Source organism: Castor canadensis, chromosome 19 (assembly GCF_047511655.1).
Source record: "Castor canadensis chromosome 19, mCasCan1.hap1v2, whole genome shotgun sequence".
Taxonomy (NCBI): domain Eukaryota; kingdom Metazoa; phylum Chordata; class Mammalia; order Rodentia; family Castoridae; genus Castor; species Castor canadensis.
Genome location: NC_133404.1, coordinates 6,619,302 through 6,638,002, shown reverse-complemented (window position 1 = coordinate 6,638,002; position 18,701 = coordinate 6,619,302). Strand labels below are relative to the sequence as shown.

The window sequence follows — 18,701 nt, the reverse complement described above, 5'->3', positions numbered from 1 at the left end:
TAAACAGGTAAGAAAAGGTCTAATCATGTAAACAATAGGATTTGCCTTATATGGAAATGTCACACTAAAACACCCTATATAACCACAACAAACAAACAAAGTGTATTTTTAAAAAGAAGTTAAGTCAAAAGTTCCAATTACTCAGTGGTAAAGTCAAAATTCAAATCTCTGGGACTCCAGAGCTTGCATTTTTCCCAAAAGCAGTACCATTCCCCATGTTATGGACACCAAAGAGTTGCAGAGATGGTAGGTAAGTATCATTCTAAAAATGACTGCAAGGAAGTGCCGAGTGGGCACAGACCAGACAAATGAGGTCAATTTCTCTTGATCCAAACTAGTTTGATGGAAAAGATGCCTATGAATACCTTTCTGAACCAGAATCTGACTCACTGGGACCCAGTCCCCAGTCCATTCAATACTACTGTCAAAAAAGATGTTTTCTTTTTTTTAAATCATGGTACTTTCCCACTTAAAACTGTTTCCTCCACAAAATCTACCAGAAAGAGGCCCACCATTTCTGCTTGTCAGCAAGGCTCTTTCCAGCATGTCCTAGCAGTTCTCACGCTTTTGGTATCAGAGTCTAAAACTCTTAACATCTGAGAACCACAAGGGCTCCTTTGCGGGAGATATGTCTATTGACACTTATGAATTGACACTATTGACACTTATGAATTAAAACTGAGAAAATTTAAGATAGTTAATTCATTAAAAATCCTTAAATGGTTTTTCAAGTCTAATATCTAGCTTAATAGAAGATAGCCAAATTCCAGTATTTAATTTGCAGTGATATATTTCTTTGATTAAAGAATATGCAGAAAATCTAGTCTCATCCAGACTTATAGGTAGAAAAGGGGAGTACTTTAATAACCTTTTAGATAACTGGATATTCTTTTTGGTACTCTACCACAGCTTGATAAATGGTAAGTTTCATAAAGGCTAGTTATAATGTGGTACTGGAAACCACACCAATGAACTTTTTGCAGGTGGTTACACTAAAATCCATTGGCCCATCTTACAGTTTGAATGGCTCTCTTATTCATGCATAATTTCCTAACATTTTGTAGGGGTCATGTGGAAATTACTGGCTTGCTGAGTTATGCAGATACTCTAAATATTGACACATTCCATTATGATATTAAAAAAGCCTCTTGCTAATTCTACCACCAATCTCATCAGAAAAATGTTTAAGTATTAGGAAGCTGTCAAAGTCATAGTGTCAGACACAAGTTTTTAAAAATTCTTAATTTCCTTTGAGAGTCTGAATTTTACCACTGACAATTAACATAGTCTGGTTTTTCCCTCCCTATAGCACCTAAGACTGTATCTGCCATGCATTCATATAACCACAGCTGGTCTGCCAGTTGCTTGTTCAAGGTGGTCCATGAAAGAAGGGGGCTAGGTAAGATCCCTAACTCAAACTATTTCACAAGGGCTTTTTCTTAGGATGACTCTTATACCTTTAGTGTGCAGCTGAAGTATTCTATGTGTACTCCCATTAAAAGGAAGGTAATCGAGAGTTGAGAACTAATAAATTTACATCAAGGACATTCCTTTTTGTTTTTCCTTTGGTGGTAGTACTGGGGTTTGAACTCACTGCTTTGCACCTAGCAAGCTCTGTATCACTTGAGCCACATCTCTAGCCCTTTTTGCCTTAGGTTATTTTTCAGATAGTCCTCATGTTTTTTGTCAGGTGCCAGCCATGGACTATGATCGTCTTACCTATGCCTCCAGTGTAGCTGGGATAAAAGCTGTGCAACACTACACCTGGTTTGTATTGCTGAGATGGGATCTTGCTAATATTTTGCCCAGGCTGGTCTTGAACCACAATCCTCCTGATCTCTGCCTCCCAAGTAGCTGAGATTATAGGCATGATGTGCATGAACAACTGTGCCTGGCCAAGACATTTTTTTTTTTTTTTGGTAGTACTGGGGTTTGAACTCAGGACTTGATACTTGATAGACAGGCACTCTAGCCCACTCGAGCCACACTTCCGGCCTGTTGTTGCTCTGGTTATTTTGAATAGGGCAATCCTCCTATGTTAAGCATCCTGTCATTAATGGGATGACAAGCACACACTGCTGTGCCCAGCTTTTTTCCATTGAGATGGGATCTCATCCTCCCTGGGCTGGCCTGGAACTGTGATCCTCCCGGTCTCAGCCTCCCAAGTAGCTAGGATTACAGATGTGAGCCACCAGTGCAAGGCTCCAAGAACATTCTTAAGTGAAACTTTTTTCTTTTAAATCCTAGCACGATATGGTGCTATTGCTTTGGTTTGTGCTGTGGTGCAAATAGTTTTACCCAGAACTGTTTTGGTACCATAGTCAATACAATAAAAAAGGAAACAAATATCTTACCATTTCTATTGGTTAGATTTCCATCACTGTGACAAAATACCAGAGACAATGAACTTATAGAGGAAAGGTTTATTTTGTGTGACGGTTTTAGAAGTTTTGGTCTATGGTTACTTGGCACCGTTGCCTTTGGGCCTGAAGTGAGGTAGTACCCTACAGTGGGAGCGTGTGGTAGAGGAAGCTACTCATTTCATGGTGGCCAGGAAGGAGAGAGTGAGAGTGGCGAGAAGCAAGGGAGGGAGGGGAGAGGAGAGAGAGAGAGAAAGAGAGAGAGAGAGAGAGAGAGAGAGAGAGAGAGAGAGAGAGAGAGAGAGAGAGAGAGATTGAGAGATTGAGAGATTGGAGGAGTCCTAATATTCCTTCAAGGGCATGCCAGTGACAACTTCTACCAGGTCCCACTTAAAGGTTCTACCATCTTCAGTAGCTCCATAGGCCTCTGGGGGTAGTCAAGCTGCAGCAGAGTATAATGAAATAAAGACCTTTGCACAGTCACCATTTGATCTCACGCAGGAGATCATAAGTTAGGAGCCACTGGGCTCTTTTGTATTTGTGTTCTTTTTGACAAATGATGATCGCATATAATAATAAGCATTCTATCTCCCTTCTGTAAGTTCAGCCTTTTAGATCCACTGGACTATCCTCTATTCTTTCCAGCCACATTCCTGTTCTGCTGCCCTCCTTACCACGCTGTGTCTCTGCAGATATTGTTCTCCCATCCCTTCCTTTTTTTTTGAGACAGGGTCTCACTATGTAGCCCAGGTTGGCCTCAAATGTGTGATCTACCTGCCTCCTGAGTGTTGGGATTACAGGCGTACTCCATCACACCCAGCCTTCCTATTTGTCATTTAAGATCTGGTTTCAATTTCACTTCTGAGAGTCTGTTTTAAGCTAATTTAGTCACCATCTTCTGTGCCTCTGTACATGTAGCATTTGTCACACTGAGGACAGAGGAACTACTAACATCTTTAAACATCCAATATGCCAGATTCTGTGCCAAGTCTATTTTACATCTTCTCATGAAATCTTCAAATTAATCCTATGTGATAGGTGTCATCATATTCTAGATAGCTGTAGCTGAAGTCAAACTGAAGTCCATTACTTCAGCAGTGTCTTTCCCCTATTTGTTCCAACACCTTATGGCACATACTCAATTTATGTCTTCTGAACAGTCAAATAAATGAACTTAGAAATAATGTGACTCTGTAATGAAGGGCTCTGTAAAAGCCTCTCATCTTCCAGGGACCGGGGGGTCTGGCCTTCAGAACAGTATTTTTTCATTATTTGTTCCTTACAGACAGTTTAGATTTATAGTCTTCATTTACTTATAGAAAAACAGTATTTTCCTTTCTTTCCGCAATGTGTTCCCAGCCGTGGGAGGGTAATTTAATGGTCACATTGCCATCAAGCCAGAAACACAAATGTTGACATTTGATTGTAATGTTTTTCCTCTCAAAGTTGCTTCAAGTAAATACCAATGGCATATCCAAGTAAATGAGGTAATTATTTAAAAAGCAAACGGTGTATGTTTTTCCATGTGCATATTCATGCTTTAAACTTTACACAATGTTAAAAATAACCTAATGAACACTTCTTTTGCTACCTACTCTGGGAAATTATGAAATGAGAAAATTTCAATACTTTTTTTTTTGTAGTACTAGAATTTGAACTCAGGACATTCTGCTTGCTAGAACTCTACCACTTGACCCACGCTCCCAGGCCTTTTTGGCTTTAGCTATTTTTTTGGATAGGGTCTTGCTTTTTTGCCTGGATGGTCTCAAACTGAGATCCTTCTACCTATGCCTCCTGTGTACTTGGGCTTCAAAATACGTACCAACATTCCTGGGTTGTTTGTTTAGATGGGATCTTGCTAACTTTTTTCCCTGGCTGGCTTCAAACTGAGATCCTCCTGATCTCTGCCTCTTAAGAAGCTGGGGTTACAGGTGTGCGCCACCACGCCTGGCCTCAGTGTGCCTTTAAGAACGCCTTAATGTCTCAATAGTGGCCGCACTTAGAGTATGGCACGTATCTTTTGAATGGCCGTGAGATTACTAGCTCGAAAGCGCAGTCTGAGAACCAGCAGCATCAGCCTGTTGGTAGTATGACACATCAGGACCCACGTGGGACCTGATGAATTAGGAATCTTGGGATGGGCCCATGATCTGTTTAACAGCCTTCTAGATAACTGTGAAACATAGTGGAAGCTGAGTACCAATGAGGCAAAACATCTGTGTCATTCAGACTCATGGATGCTTCCTATAAAGAAATTGATAAGGACTGCGGATGTGGCTCAAATGGTAGAGTGCTTGCCTAGCGAGTACGAGGTTCTGAGTTCAAGTCCCAGTACCAGAAAAAAAAAAGGCTAGGCACAGTAGCTCATTCTTATAATCCTAGCTACTTGGGTGGTGGAGATCAGGAGGATTGCAGCTTAAGACCACTCCAGAAAAAAGTTAGTGAGACCCCATCTCAATCAACAAGCTGGCCGTGGTGGTGGCCACACCAGCTACACGGGAGGCCACAGGTAGGGGATTGCAGTCCAGGCAAACCCAGGCAAAAATGCAAGATACTCTCTGAAAAATTACTAAAGCAAAAAGGGCTGGAGGTGTGGCTCAAGTAGTAAAGCATCTACTTAAGAAATGCAAGGCCCTACGTTCAAACCCTAGCACTGCCAAAAACAGTAAAAGAGAGAGAAACTGGTAAAATTGGGAAGGTATGATTGGCCCATGTGTAACAAATCTGTGAAAACATAAGCTATATAATAAGCAGTCTGTCATGCCCAGGGCTGGGCTGCACTTAAACCCGCATAGAGTGGTGTGTAGATAAAGGACAGAGCTGTATTCCCCAGAACAGAGGCCAAATCATTCCTTGTCTCTGCCTTCCAGGATGTGAACACATTCACCACAGCCATACTTAAATAGTAGTAAAGCCATGTATTGATCTGCAGAAACTATCTGCGGTTCCCTCCTAGGTAACTCAAACCATGTTTAGGTTGCCTCTTTAAAAAAACAGTACACTGCAATACATGCATTTTATCACTCCTCGAGTACCACATTCTATTACTGGGTTCAAAAAAAACATACTCAGTTTATTCAGCTACTAATAAAAAGACTATTTTTCTAGGATTGTATTACCACTGTCCGGCTGCTTTCTTATCACATGGATTTAAGGAAAACAGGGACTTGCTAGCATTCTGACAATGCTAGCAAGCATTTTTTCATTCTGAGGGATGAAAAAAGCTCATTTTGCTAAAGAACATGCAGAGAACTCCCTAGCGTTTTGTGAGGGAATATGAAGGCAATAAGAGTTCACACATTTTTATTTATACTTTCCTCAAGAAAAACTGGTGAGAGACTCTGCCCCCTAAACAGAGGTTGTTGTCTCTGCCAGGGAGAAGGCTGGCCTGGGTGGAGAAGGTTACAAGTCAGGAGGAAGAGGACTCAGAATCAGAAGAATACAGTTCTCAGGACATATTCTTGTTTCAGAATACAATGAGTATGGAGTAAAGAAATCATCCCATTTATCAACATTTGGGATAAACATTCCTTGTTTGATTGGCAATTACTGCTATTACTACTATTGTTTGCAGCACTGGGGGCCTTGCAAATGCTTGGCAAGCACTACCACTTGAACCATGTACCTAGCCCTTTTGTTTTTGAGACAGGGTCTCACTAACTTTGTCAGAGCTGCCCTCAAACTGGCAATCCACCCACCTCTGCTTCCTGAATAGCTGAGATTATAGGCATGCTTACCATGCCTGGCGCAATTAATTTTGTTTAGAATACAAACAAGATTACTTGGGAGGAAGAGATCAGGAGGATCATGGTTCAAGGCCAGCCCAGGCAAAAAGGTAGCAAGACCCCCTCATCTCAACCAAGGCTGGGCACAGTGGCATGTGCCTGTTATCTCAGCTATGCAGGAAGCATAAATAGGAGGACTGTTGTCCAGGATGGGCCAGGCATAAATGTGAGATCCTACTGACAAGACACCTACAGCAAAAAGAGGTGGGTATGGCTCAAGTGGTAGAGTACCTTCCTGGCAAGTGCAAGGCCCTAGTTCAAACCCCAGGTTCGCTAAATAAGTAAGTAAATAAATAAAACCAAACAAACAAGAAAGAAAACAGTATTTCTGAGCATAAGTGTTTATGTGAATGACCACGGGTAAAAGTAGAACAAATGCAGGTTGTTTTTTTTTTTCCTGTTGGGATCACACCCAGGACCTCCCACATGCCAGGCAAGTGTTCTACCACTGAGCTATATCCTCAGCCCTGTGATCTTGTGTTCATTAATAATGCAACGGTTTAGGAAGAATACAAGATTTAGAGCAAAACAGATTGGCGTACGAATTCCAACTCTGACAAGCATTAGCTCTGTTCCTGGCCAATTCTTAACTTTTCTGATTTTTTGGTTTCCTCATTTTGAGCCAATTTATAGGGCTTTATAAGGATTTAAGAAAAATATTCAGGATGTGCCAAACACAGAGTAGGTGATTACTAAACAGTTTTTAAGGTATTAAAGGAGACGAGTGCCTAGAGAACTCCTGTGGGTACATGATCTGCGAGGTGAACTGAGGGTTATACCACTGTGTGCCAACCTCCATAACCAACTTTTCCTACTTCTCATGTTAAATATCTATAGACTGCCTACTCCCTGTTTTTTCCACAATACTTGAAAGGAGGAGATCAGAAAAAGACAATAATAAAAAGTCAAATACTTCCTGGAAATACAGTAGTGCACACGGGGGTTTTATTTCATTTACAGTGAGGGAAAGCGTATTCACTTGATTCTCTTCCCCTCACTCTGCCACAGCATTTCAGAATGACATATTATTTATTGCTATTACAGTGCTATGGGTTTGCTTTTCTGTGGTAAAGCCCCTCTGCATTCATGAGAATGCAGCAGGCTACTTTAGCTAGAAATCCAGTGCCATAAACCTTGTTCAGTGCAGTAAGATCACTTTGATAATATTCTAATCTTGGAATGCCGTTATAAAGATGGATGATGGCCACAGAGTGCTACTTACAAACAGAAATGGCTCTTGTGCAATCTTAAAAGACATAAAAAAACTCAGCACCTCAAAATGTGTTAAGAAAATGTCCTGTATTCTGCCAGTCTACTTTACATACCTGTGAACTTTTCCAGGAATCTGTGATGGAGAAGAATGACTACTTTTCTTCTCCGAGTCCCACAGTAAGGCATCCTCTGCCCTTCTCTTTTCTGTGACTGCTGCCTGGTCTGCCCCAGTCTTGCTCTGATCCACAGTGAGCTGGCCCAGTGCAGGGTCGCACCTGTACATGAAAACGATGGCTGGCTTCTCACTGGACTCTCCTTTTGCCTCTGCGAACCAGTGGTGGCGCTGAACTGGAGGAGGAGGCAGCATATGGATGACGGTGCCATCCAGGCCCACCAGTTTCCCTTTCTCACGCTCTTTCTCTTTGTCATCCTCCTCATCTGTCTTCCGACGGCGGAAGAAACTTTTAAAAGATATCCAGCGTTTGGGCTTTGCATCAGCTGCCCGCCTGCTGCTTTCAGAGTGCAAAATGGATTCAGCTTCTGTTGATCTGGTAGGGCTGGAGGGCTTGGTCCAGTTGGTGAAATGCCTCTGTAAAAGGTTGCTTGCATGGTATGGGGAGGAAGTAGAGCGTGGTGGGGGAAAGGGAGGTGGTGGTTCACTTTGGGGGCTGCTCATTAATTTGGAAGGTGGGGTGGTGACTGGTTTGGTGAGTGAGTCTTTCTGAACTTGGGTGGTAGGGTTTTCTGTGGTCTGAGGTGTGTCAGCTTCCCCACTAGGCTGAGATGTAAAGAGGGATTTGGGCCGGACAGGTGGATTCTTGGCATCAGCATCTGGAGGAATGGCATAAAGCTCTTCCACACTGCAAGCCTTGGGGCCAGACTGCAGTGCTTCTGGAGGAGCCTGGGGGGGTTGGATAGAAGCCACCATCTGAGAAAGCACGGTGCTTGCCTTCTCCCTCGAGCTGCCACTGCCGCCCACCATCTGAGACTCTGGCGTGCCTTCCACTTTGGCCACAGGCTCTTGAGTGCTTCTCTGGATTTTTGCTGGGGAGCTGTGGCTGGAACTATAGTTCCTCTGTGGGGAAGACTGACCTCTATTGAGACAGTTGTTAAACTCATGAACCTTCTGAGCCACGGAGCCCTTTTTACACTCTGTGTTGTTGGAGACCCCTTTAGCTTGGGGACATTCGGTGGGTTTGCTGGTTGTGTTATCAGACATTTTGCTTTCAGTTTCTATTTCTTCGTAAGTATGGCTTATTACACTTGTGGTTTTTTCCTTCACTGAGAGTTCTCCACTTGTTCCCAGAAAACTTTTATAGATGGCTAGGTTGTCATATGCATTTGGATTAATAACTATGGGAACTTTAATCGCATTTTTGGAACTCCGAGCATAAGTTGGTTCATCATGAATGATAATTGGAAAAGGTGGCATACCAGCATTGTTGTAACTGTTAAATTTTATTTCAGACAAATTAGGTGACTTAACAGGGATGGTTTTGGAGGAAATGTTTGTAGCTGTGGGTGAAGTAGGTGCTGATTTGTGACAGTTTTTCCTTGGAGGGACATTTGGTCCAGTTCCACCAGTAATTAATTCCACTTTAGGGATCTTTTGTCGTGGACTGGTGCTAGAAGTCCACACCTCCTGGTATCGGATTGCACTGGATTTCTGGAAATGGGCACCTATTTGTCCTGGTGTCAGTGCAGGGGATGTCACTGGAGAATTTGGGGTAGAAGATGAGCTTTTTGTCTTGGGGCTGCTAATGGGGCCCTCGAGGTGCTCAGTAGCCATGGCTGCTGACACATCCACAACAGTGTATGGCTTGCACAATGGCTGCTCCAGATTTACAACTCGGTAGGGCTTTGCTTGCTCTTCTACAGGGACAAGGTTTATGGTTACTGCTTGGCCAGCAATATCTGTAGAGGCTTTACTTTCTGACTTCTCAGTTTGTACGGCAATCTTGCCATCCTTCTCTTCTAATCGGAGAGCAAGGACTGCTTTGTGTGTCTCTGGAACTTTTACTGAGATTTTGGAAGCTTGTGATGAGTCCTTCTCCTGATTATTACCAGGGAGACTTTCATAATTGGGTTCAATTTCCTTCACATCCTTAGAATCTCCCGGGTTACCAGGAGACACCCCCCCATTACAGACCTTCTGCGATAAACTACTGGCTGTTTCGGAGCGTGATTCTTCTGTTAAAGAAGAATCTGGTGATGTGGAGTCAGATGACACCATGCTCTGAATGCTTCCCTGTCCATAGGACACCACAGAATTGTCCTCATAACCATTCAGGATTTCATCATAGCTGTCATCATAGTCTACAGCGCAGATTCTTTGCAGTGACTTATTTCGTAGGGGGACAGTATTCCACTTTTTGTCCACAAGGAAGCGAACAGGAGACAGAGAGTTTGCTCTGAAATTGGCAAAGCGAGGCTGGCCTCTCATGCGAATCTCCATGGCCAACAGCTCCTCGTCACTCTCATCCCAGCTCTCATGCTCCCCCTCCATGTTCCCGAAAAGCACATCCTCCTCACTTTCCTCACCACTAGAAAACTCCGGGTAACAGAACCGGCCCCCTTCATTACTGATTACCTCTGTGCTCCCACTCAGAACAACGTGCTTGCCAGTAGCGTCCTTGACCCCACCTACCATGCAGCTTGGAGGAAGCTTTCTCTCCAGTGATCGTTTGTAGCAGTCATTTATTCTTCCTAGGAATGTTTCTCTGGAGTTTGCTTCATTTCCTCTTCTCTGAGGGGCGGTATCCAGGCCTGCTATCTCCTTTAACACTTCAGTCAGTCCATTATTGTTATTTGAGACCTTCTTTGCACTATCATTATTGCCATACAACTTAGGAACATGGCTAAATCCTTCAATCTCACCTTCATTGTTATTGTTAAGGGGTTTTGGACTCAAGGCAGTCCTGTTTCTGTTCCATCCCATGATGACAGGTTTGTTCTCACAGTGTTCTTGGATGCTAAGCTCACCACACACACTTTGCCCATCTGCCACCATCATGGTGGGTTTCACAGCTATGGTGGGTTTTTTAGCCACAGGAGGACGGAAATTTCCAGCGTTCCTGATGCGGTGGTTGTTACTGTGATTGGCATTAGTTTTCACATTACCATGGGTGACGGGTGCTTTCTCAGAGTCTGGGGGGAGCTGATGCAAGCTTTTAGGTTTGAAGCAATTCTTGCATTCACCAGGTTTCCAAACGTGTTCAGTAAAAGTGTTACAAGCAGACATTTTTAAAAATAGAACTTCACAGACAATTCTGTTCTTTCAGTGCATGGCAAAACTTTCATCTGTTAGTTTTCACCTCCTCTATGTTGTTTTAGCAGCTCTTCTAAGTATGATCAATCTGTGGGGGAGAAAAAAGAGGAAAAACACTTGAATGGAAAAGGCACTATGAAGTTGACCATTATGAGTGACTTGAAAAAGATGACTTCATTCCTAAACGTTTCCTTAAATGAAAAGACTGAGAAACAAGCTAACTTGGAAGCTTCATAATTTTCCTTTAGCCAACCAGCACCTTGGAAAGTCAGCCTTTTAACTATAATTTTATGTACTTTTTTTGAACCATATATAATTTTTTGACTTGGTGTCTTTGTGGCAATGATATCATGACCTTCCTCTCCTGGAAATGCACTTTAATTAATTAATTAGTTACTTACTTGATTAATTAACTCACTGATGGGTGCAGAGGATGGAACCCAGGCCCTTGCGCACGCTAGGTAAATGTTCTGCCACTGAGAAACATCCTCTACCCTGAAATGCCTTTGATGCTTGTGTTATGAACTTGTCTCTCTCTAAAATTTCTTTTTCTCACTAAAGCAGATACCTTAAAGCAACTGAGGCCAATAGGAGAAGGGGAACAGGTACTAGAGGAAAGGTGAGATCAAGAAGAATTAACCTAGAAGGTAACACCCACGCACAGGAAATCAATGTGAGTCAATGCCCTGTATAGCTATCCTTATCTCAACCAGCAAAAACCCTTCTTCCTTCCTATTATTGCTTATACTCTCTCTACAACAAAATTAGAAATAAGGGCAGAATAGTCTCTGCTGGGTATTGAGGGGGGAGGGGGCGGAGTGGGTGGTAAGGGAGGGGGTGGGGGCAGGGGGGAGAAATGACCCAAGCCTTGTATGCACATATGAATAATAAAAGAAAAAAAAAATAAAAAAATAAAATTTCTTTTTCTCCTATGGGTTCGTCTTCTTCCACCCACCATTCAAATTTAGATATTTAATAGATTCTTCAAATTCAGTGCATTCAAAAAGAATCCTCCTGTGGCTATTTATTTCTCGAACTCCAAAACACTTATTTCCTCTAACCAGCTCTCCTCCACATCTCAGCCTCTTTCTTACTCTTTATCTTGCATTGTAGTTAAAAGTTTCATCGTCTACTTGGACAGGTAAGCTCCAACTTTCAGACCATCCTTGACAACCCTCCCTGTACTTCTAACTCCTGATCTTACTAACACCCTAGGTTAGTCTTGTCAATTTCATCTCATCACATTTCACTGGAATCCATTCTTGCCTTTATCAGACACTGCTAGTAGTTCAAATATTCACTATCTCCTGGCTGGGTTATGACAATAGGATACTGCTGTGTCACACCCTGTTCTAACCCATCTTCTATTCCTTGCTAATTCAATTGTGGCTCTCAGGTAAGCAGTACCAGCCTCACCTGGGAACTTCTTAGAAATGCAGTTACCTCAGGTTCAACCAAAGATCTCCTCCACTGGGATTCACATCTTAATCACAGGTAATTTCACTGTTCTACACTACCATCAGAGTCTACCTTCTAAAGTGCTGCCACGATCAGCTTATGAACTGTTACTTGGCTCAATCTTACCTAATGCATTGGTTCCTAAATGTCAGTAGGCCAATGGCCACATTGGGGGACTCCTGGCTAAATAACCACCTGGGGAACCACCCTAAACCTACATAGTCAATCTCTAGGGGGAAGAATCCATGAGTCTGAATATTTAACAAGTTCTCCAGGTAATTCTGAGCTCATGAGGTGTTAGAATCTCTGAGTTACAGGATGGAATCCAAGACCCTTAGCATTTCACGATAGAGTCCTCACCTCCATGAGTCTCATCTTGAAAATCAAGGAACCTTATACTTGAAATCTCACTGGGCTACTCATTTCTCCTTGGATTACTGAAGCCCTTAGCCATGCTTCCACAAACAAATGTTTTCAATTTTATTTTGGCGGTATGGGATTTTGAACTCAGGGCTTCGTACTTACTAGGCAAGTGCTCTACAGTTTGAGCCACTCCTCCAGCCCTTTTTGCTCTGGTTATTTTTGAGATAGGGCCTTGCTTTTTGCCCTGGCAGCCTGGACCTCAATCCTCCTATTTTCCACTTCCCACCACAGCTGGGATGACAGGTGCACGCCACCATGTCCAGCTTTCTTCTATGGAGATGAAGGTCTCAAAAACTTTTTTGCCTGGGCTGGCCTCAAACTGCTAGGATTATAGGCTTTTGAGTCACTGTGCCTAGTTAGTGTTTTCATTTTAATTGTCTGTTTTCCCATTAGTTTTCAAGCATGGTGTATCTTAGTCATCTCTATATGTCTTGCACAATGACTAAACATTGATTATAAATATGCTGGTTTCAAGGTTTAAGACAATGAATCTTGTGTGTTTGTGTGTGTGTGTTTCTCTTGTTTTAGGTTCATAGCTGCAGACTTTTCCCATAGAACACCACTATGTCTTTACTTTGAATATTATAGTAAATTGCCAATAGACTTACAAAAACTATTTTAAGTATGGTGCTGGGGTTTGAACTCATGGCCTCACTGCTTGCTAGGCAGGTGCTCTACCACTTGAGCCACTCCACCAACCCACAAAAACTGTTTTAATAGGTGGAAAATTTAGCTTCATCCATGTTTAAGAACAGGAACAAACTCCTTAGTTTGGTCAGAAGCACAGCCTTTTTTTGCCAACTTTCAGTATGTTTCTAAGGAGTGAAAATCTTTTCTTTAGCTAACACACATAGAGTGAAGTCCCTTGTAACCTATCCTTACAACACACTCTGTTTTAGTGGTAGAATTAAACTTTAAGGACCAAACAACTCCACAAGGAGCCCAGTGACCCAGTGAGGTTAAAAGACATTCGTCAGCCGGGCACTGATGGCTCATGCCTAGCTACTTGTGAGGCTGAGATAAGGAGGATCATGGTTCAAACTATTTGCCTAGGCCCCATCTCCAAAATAACCAGGACAAAACGGACTGGAGGTATGCCTCAAATTGCAGAGTGGCTACTTTGCAACTGTAAAGCCCTGAGTTCAAACTCCAGTCTCACCCCAAAAAATAAATTAAAAAAAGAAGCAAAAAAAAAAATTGTTTGTTTGAATACGTTTACTTATTCTTTCAGATATTCTTAAAGTTATATACTTTGGTAGATACACGATTTCCTCCTAGTCTGAGAAAATCATGAATGAGGGGGTGAGTGGCATAAAATTCGGTTGGAAGGAGCCGGATCACAGGGCCTCTGAGGCTTGGAAAGATTACAGAATTCATCAAGGAGCGGTGGGAGGCCACTTAAGGGTTCTGAACAGGGAAACAACACGATCCAACTTGTAGTCTTAAAAGACAGTTCTGACCGGAAAACATGAAAACACCAAAGCATAAATCTAACAAAAACATGCAGAATCTAAAATCTATAGAGAAACCCCCAAACACTGGTAACAGAATCAAGGAAGACCTAAACAAATGGAGAGGTTTACCGAGTTCTTTTGATATTGTTAAGATAGCAATTTAAATTGCTCTGCATAGTCAACCTAATTCCAATCAAAACGAGAGCAGGATTTTTTGCAGAAGTCAATAAGCTGATTGTAAAATTCCTATGGAAAGCTAATGGAGCTAGAACAGCCAAAAGAATTTTGAAAAAGACTCATACCACCACTTTGTATAAAGCTACAGCAATCCCAACAGTGTGATACTGGTTGAAGGACAGAAACATAGATGGGGATGGAGGGAGGGTGTGCAAATCACAGCCTACAGGCCAAATCTAGCTTGTTCTGGTTTTGTGTCCTAAGCCAAGGATGTTTTGATATTTTGAAATTGCTTTAAAAAATCAAGTGAAGAATAATATTTCATGACAAGTGAAAACCCTATGAAATTAAAATTTCAGTGCTAACAAATAAAGCTCTATTGGAACAGTCACACTCATTTGTTTATACTCTTACTTGTCTATGGCTGCTTTTCTGCTATAGTGAGAACTGACCAGTTATGATGGAGACACCTTTGCAGTACTTGACAGCACTCCACAAATTGCAGGGTTTCCACTGTACATGTATCACCTATGTGGTAAGACATTTTTCAGAGCTAAAATACATTAAGACTTCATTACATAAAAGAATATGTATTGTATGTAGATACATGTAAGTAGAGAAGCGTTGTGTAATCAATTTTGATTAGGAAACACTAACTTTGACCCCTAATTAAGCAGAATGTTATCCACTTATTAAAAAGGAATTTCATTCTTACTAGAAGACCTACATAGCAAGAATTGTACTTCATTATATTGTGAATTTCATCAAAAATTTGTAGAACCTTGTTTTTCCTCTTGTTATACGAGTACCTAAATAATATAATTCTTTTTGCCTTTGAGTCTGCAAAGAATATTTTCTATCTGGCCTTTTATAGAAAAACTTTGCTGCTGACCCAACCTAGATCAGAACAGAATAGAAAATAACAAGAGACCAGAAATCGGCCCACGAGTACAGTCAACTGATTCTTGACAAGAGTGAAAAGGACAGTCTTTTCAACAAATCGTTTTGGAACTGAATATCTATAGTTAACAAAATGAACCTTGACCTACACCTCACACCATATATAAAAATTGACCCAAAATGAACCATAAACCTGAGTATAAAATGTAAAGATATAAAACTAAGAATAAAACAAAGGTGAAAATCTGGGTTGAGGATGTAGCTAAATGGTAGGATGTCTGCTTACTAAGCGTGATGTCCTGGGTTCCTCACTCACCACCACACGAAAAGAAAAAAGAAAAAGCTTTGTGATCTCAGGCTTCTCAGGTTGGACATAAAGTTCAAAGATACAACATGGAAAGTATGAACATACAAGCTGATTATCTGGACTTCATCACAATTAAAAATGCTGGCTGGCATCATTAGCAACACCACTAACAACAGGTGTTGGCGAGGATGTGGGGGAAAAAGGACCCGAACCCTCTTACACTGCTGGTGGGAATGTAAACTAGTACAACCACTCTGGAAAAAACTTTGGAGGCTTCTTAAAACTCTAAACTAGATCTACTATATGATCCACCAATACCACTCTTGGGGATATACCCAAAAGAATGTGACACAGGTTACTCCAGAGGCACCTGCACACTCATGTTTATTGCGGCACTATTCACAATAGCCAAGTTATGGAAACAGCCAAGATGCCCCACTACTGATGAATGGATTAAAAAAATGTAGTATTTATACACAATGGAATTTTATGCAGCCATAAAGAAGAAAGAAATGTTATTATTCGCTGGTAAATGGATGGAATTGGAGAACATCATTCTGAGTGAGGTTAGCCTGGCCCAAAAGACCAAAAATCATATGTTCTCCCTCATATGCAGACATTAGATCAAGGGCAAACACAACAAGGGAATTGGATTTTGATCACATGATAAAGCGAGAGCACACAAGGGAGGTATGAAGATAGGTAAGACACCTAAAAAACTAGATAGCATTTATTGCTCTCAACGCAGAGAAAGTAAAGCAGATACTTTAAAGCAACTGAGTCCAATATGAGAAGGGGACCAGGAACTTGAGAAAAGGTTAGTTCAAGAAGAATTAACTTAGAAGGTACCCTAACACACATGCACAGGAAATCAATGCAAGTCAACTCCCTGTATAGCTATCCTTATCTCAACTAGCAAAAACCCTTGGTCCTTCCTATTATTGCTTATACTCTCTCTTCAACAAAATTAGAGATAAGAGCAAAATAGTTTCTGCTGGGTAGCGAGGGGGTTGGGGGGAGAGGGAGGGGACGGGGCGGGGGGTAAGGAAGGGGGTGGGGAAAGTGGGGAGAAAGACTCAAATATTGTATGCAGATATGAATAAAATAAAAATTAAAAATGCTGGCTGGGATGAACCTCAGTGGTATAGTGTATCATGCTTGCCTAGCATGTATAAGGCCCTGGGTTTAATCCACAGCAACACACACACATTAATTAAAAAATAAAAATAAAATGGTTGCTAAAGATAGTGAACACAAGCCACAGATGAGGTGAAATTTTTCATAAAGTGCATTTTATTTGATGAAGGATTTTGCATCTAGAATATATAAATAACTTTCAAACTCAACAAAAAGAAAGCAAATCCAGAAAAAAAATAAACAGGTAAAAGATTTTAGTAGACAATTTGTCAGTGATCAGTGGATTGCTTGTAAATATGTGAAAGATTCTAAATATTGCTAGCTATGGAAATGAAAATTAAAACTATAACAAGCTACCACTGTCATTTATTAGAATGATTAAAACAAAAATAAACTCCCTAACTAGCTGATGCTGGTGAGGATGCGGAGCAATTGGAATCTTTACACCATATATTGTTTGTAGGAAGGCAAATGTTCAGGCACTTTGGAAAAGAGTTTGACAGTTTCTTATAAAGTTCAATGTAAGCTTGCCTTGGTACCTACCACTCCCACTCCCACTATTTACTCAAGGTCAGTGAAAATTTGTGCTTACACCAAAACTGGCATGCAAGGTTTACAGATGAAAACTGGAAACAATCCAAATGCTGTGTGGTAATTGCACAACTGCATGTCAAACGGTACACACAAAAAAGGTGAACTTCACTGAATATAAATTTAATTTCAATAAACCTGATTACAAAAGACAGCATGGCCTGGATAGAAAATGGGTTTTGGAGGAGAGACTGAAGGCAAGAAGTGTTTAAAGGGCTGACATGGTCAAATCAAGATCTGATGACCTGGGTTAGGATGTGGCGTGAGGGACAGCAGAGAAAGTAGATGCAGGCGTCAGTGGAGTCTGGCGAGAGGAAGGTGTGTGGAAGGTCCAAGTTCATGTATGCCATTGAGGAGTAGTGGGCATTTACTGAGACAGACAAGGTAGAACCTTTGGGGGAAGATTACCAGTTCAAACTTTTTGAGTCTACATATAACTGAGTAGGCAAATAAATTTAGGAGCACAGAACACAGAAAGGAACTCGGTAGTTCTCATCAGTTTGGGAGTTACTATAGAGAAAAATCTAGGCCTAAAAGAAAATGAGAGAATGAGCTGGGGAGGTGAGCTGGTGGGTTAACCAGGGAGAAGAACATAATCCCAGCCCCCAAAAATCGAGAAAAGTAACAGCTAAGATATGATGAGACAGAAGCTACAGGAGGAAATGTTATCAGGTAGGGAAAAGACGACTACTTCACATGCTGCTGAGAGGGAAGGAAAAAACGAGGGACTTACCAGTCCCATTGCACTTGGCAATGTGAGCTCATCAGTGACCTTAGCATGACCTTCATATTCTGGTGCAGCTGGGGGACAGAAACCTGATTGCAGCAAGTTGAAGAGTGATAGAGGTAACAGAGCAATGGTGGATACCTTTCTGGAAAGTTTAGGTGGGTAGTAGAAGAAAGAAAGAGCAGAGAGAATGGGGAGAGGTGTCCAGAATATTCCTTATTTTAAGATGAGAGAAACTAGATAATGCTAGATGATAATGAGGTGGGAGGACAAGAAAGGAGAGTGAGAGAGGCAGAAAGATAGGAATGGGGGATAATCAGAAATCTCAGGATATTAAAACTAAGCAGGTGCCTACTTCAATCCTACTTTAGGGACAAGGGACCTGTAGTCCTGAAGAGAAAGTGACTTTCCTAAATTCACACAGTGAATGAGAGATCCAAAACTAATATTTAAGGCTACAGCTACCTACAGTATGTTTTGTTTTTAAATTATTTTCTTTCGTTAAGATAGTTTTTCTTCTGTTGTATACAGTTACTGTAGAAACTCAGAAAAGTATGAAGAAAACAGAAACTGTGTGCAATTTTATTATTCAGAAATAACCTCTATTATCAGTTTAAGGCAATTCCTGTCAGTCATGAAGAAATCTTTTTAAAAAGCATTCTTTGTGGCACTGAATACAAAAGAATAAGACATCCTGGACTAGAATCTTGTTGACCAAGTTAAACCTACCCCTGGAAGGGATTACAAACTCTTTGTAAATAGTACAATGCATTCTCTTTTTCCAAGTCTATTAAGTATGTAAACTAACTCTCCACTTGGAGGATGAGTTAATTCAGTTAAAAGATGGCTGTTGAGTTGATTAGCAGTTATCACATTGTCAACAGAATTGCCAAATGAGATTC

General features: G+C 41.3%; 1 protein-coding gene across 7 annotated transcripts in view; it reads right to left on the bottom strand.

The window, feature by feature from the left end:
- Nucleotides 1-18,701, bottom strand: part of Peak1 (pseudopodium enriched atypical kinase 1) — a 249,793-nt gene that overhangs the window by 51,895 nt on the left and 179,197 nt on the right. For all 7 annotated transcript variants that reach the window (XM_074061831.1, XM_074061830.1, XM_074061835.1 and 4 more), the window contains one exon: nt 7,471-10,713. In XM_074061831.1, the coding sequence (XP_073917932.1) occupies nt 7,471-10,598 (3,128 nt within the window). In that variant the 5' untranslated portion in view covers nt 10,599-10,713. The remainder of the gene's footprint in view (nt 1-7,470; nt 10,714-18,701) is intronic.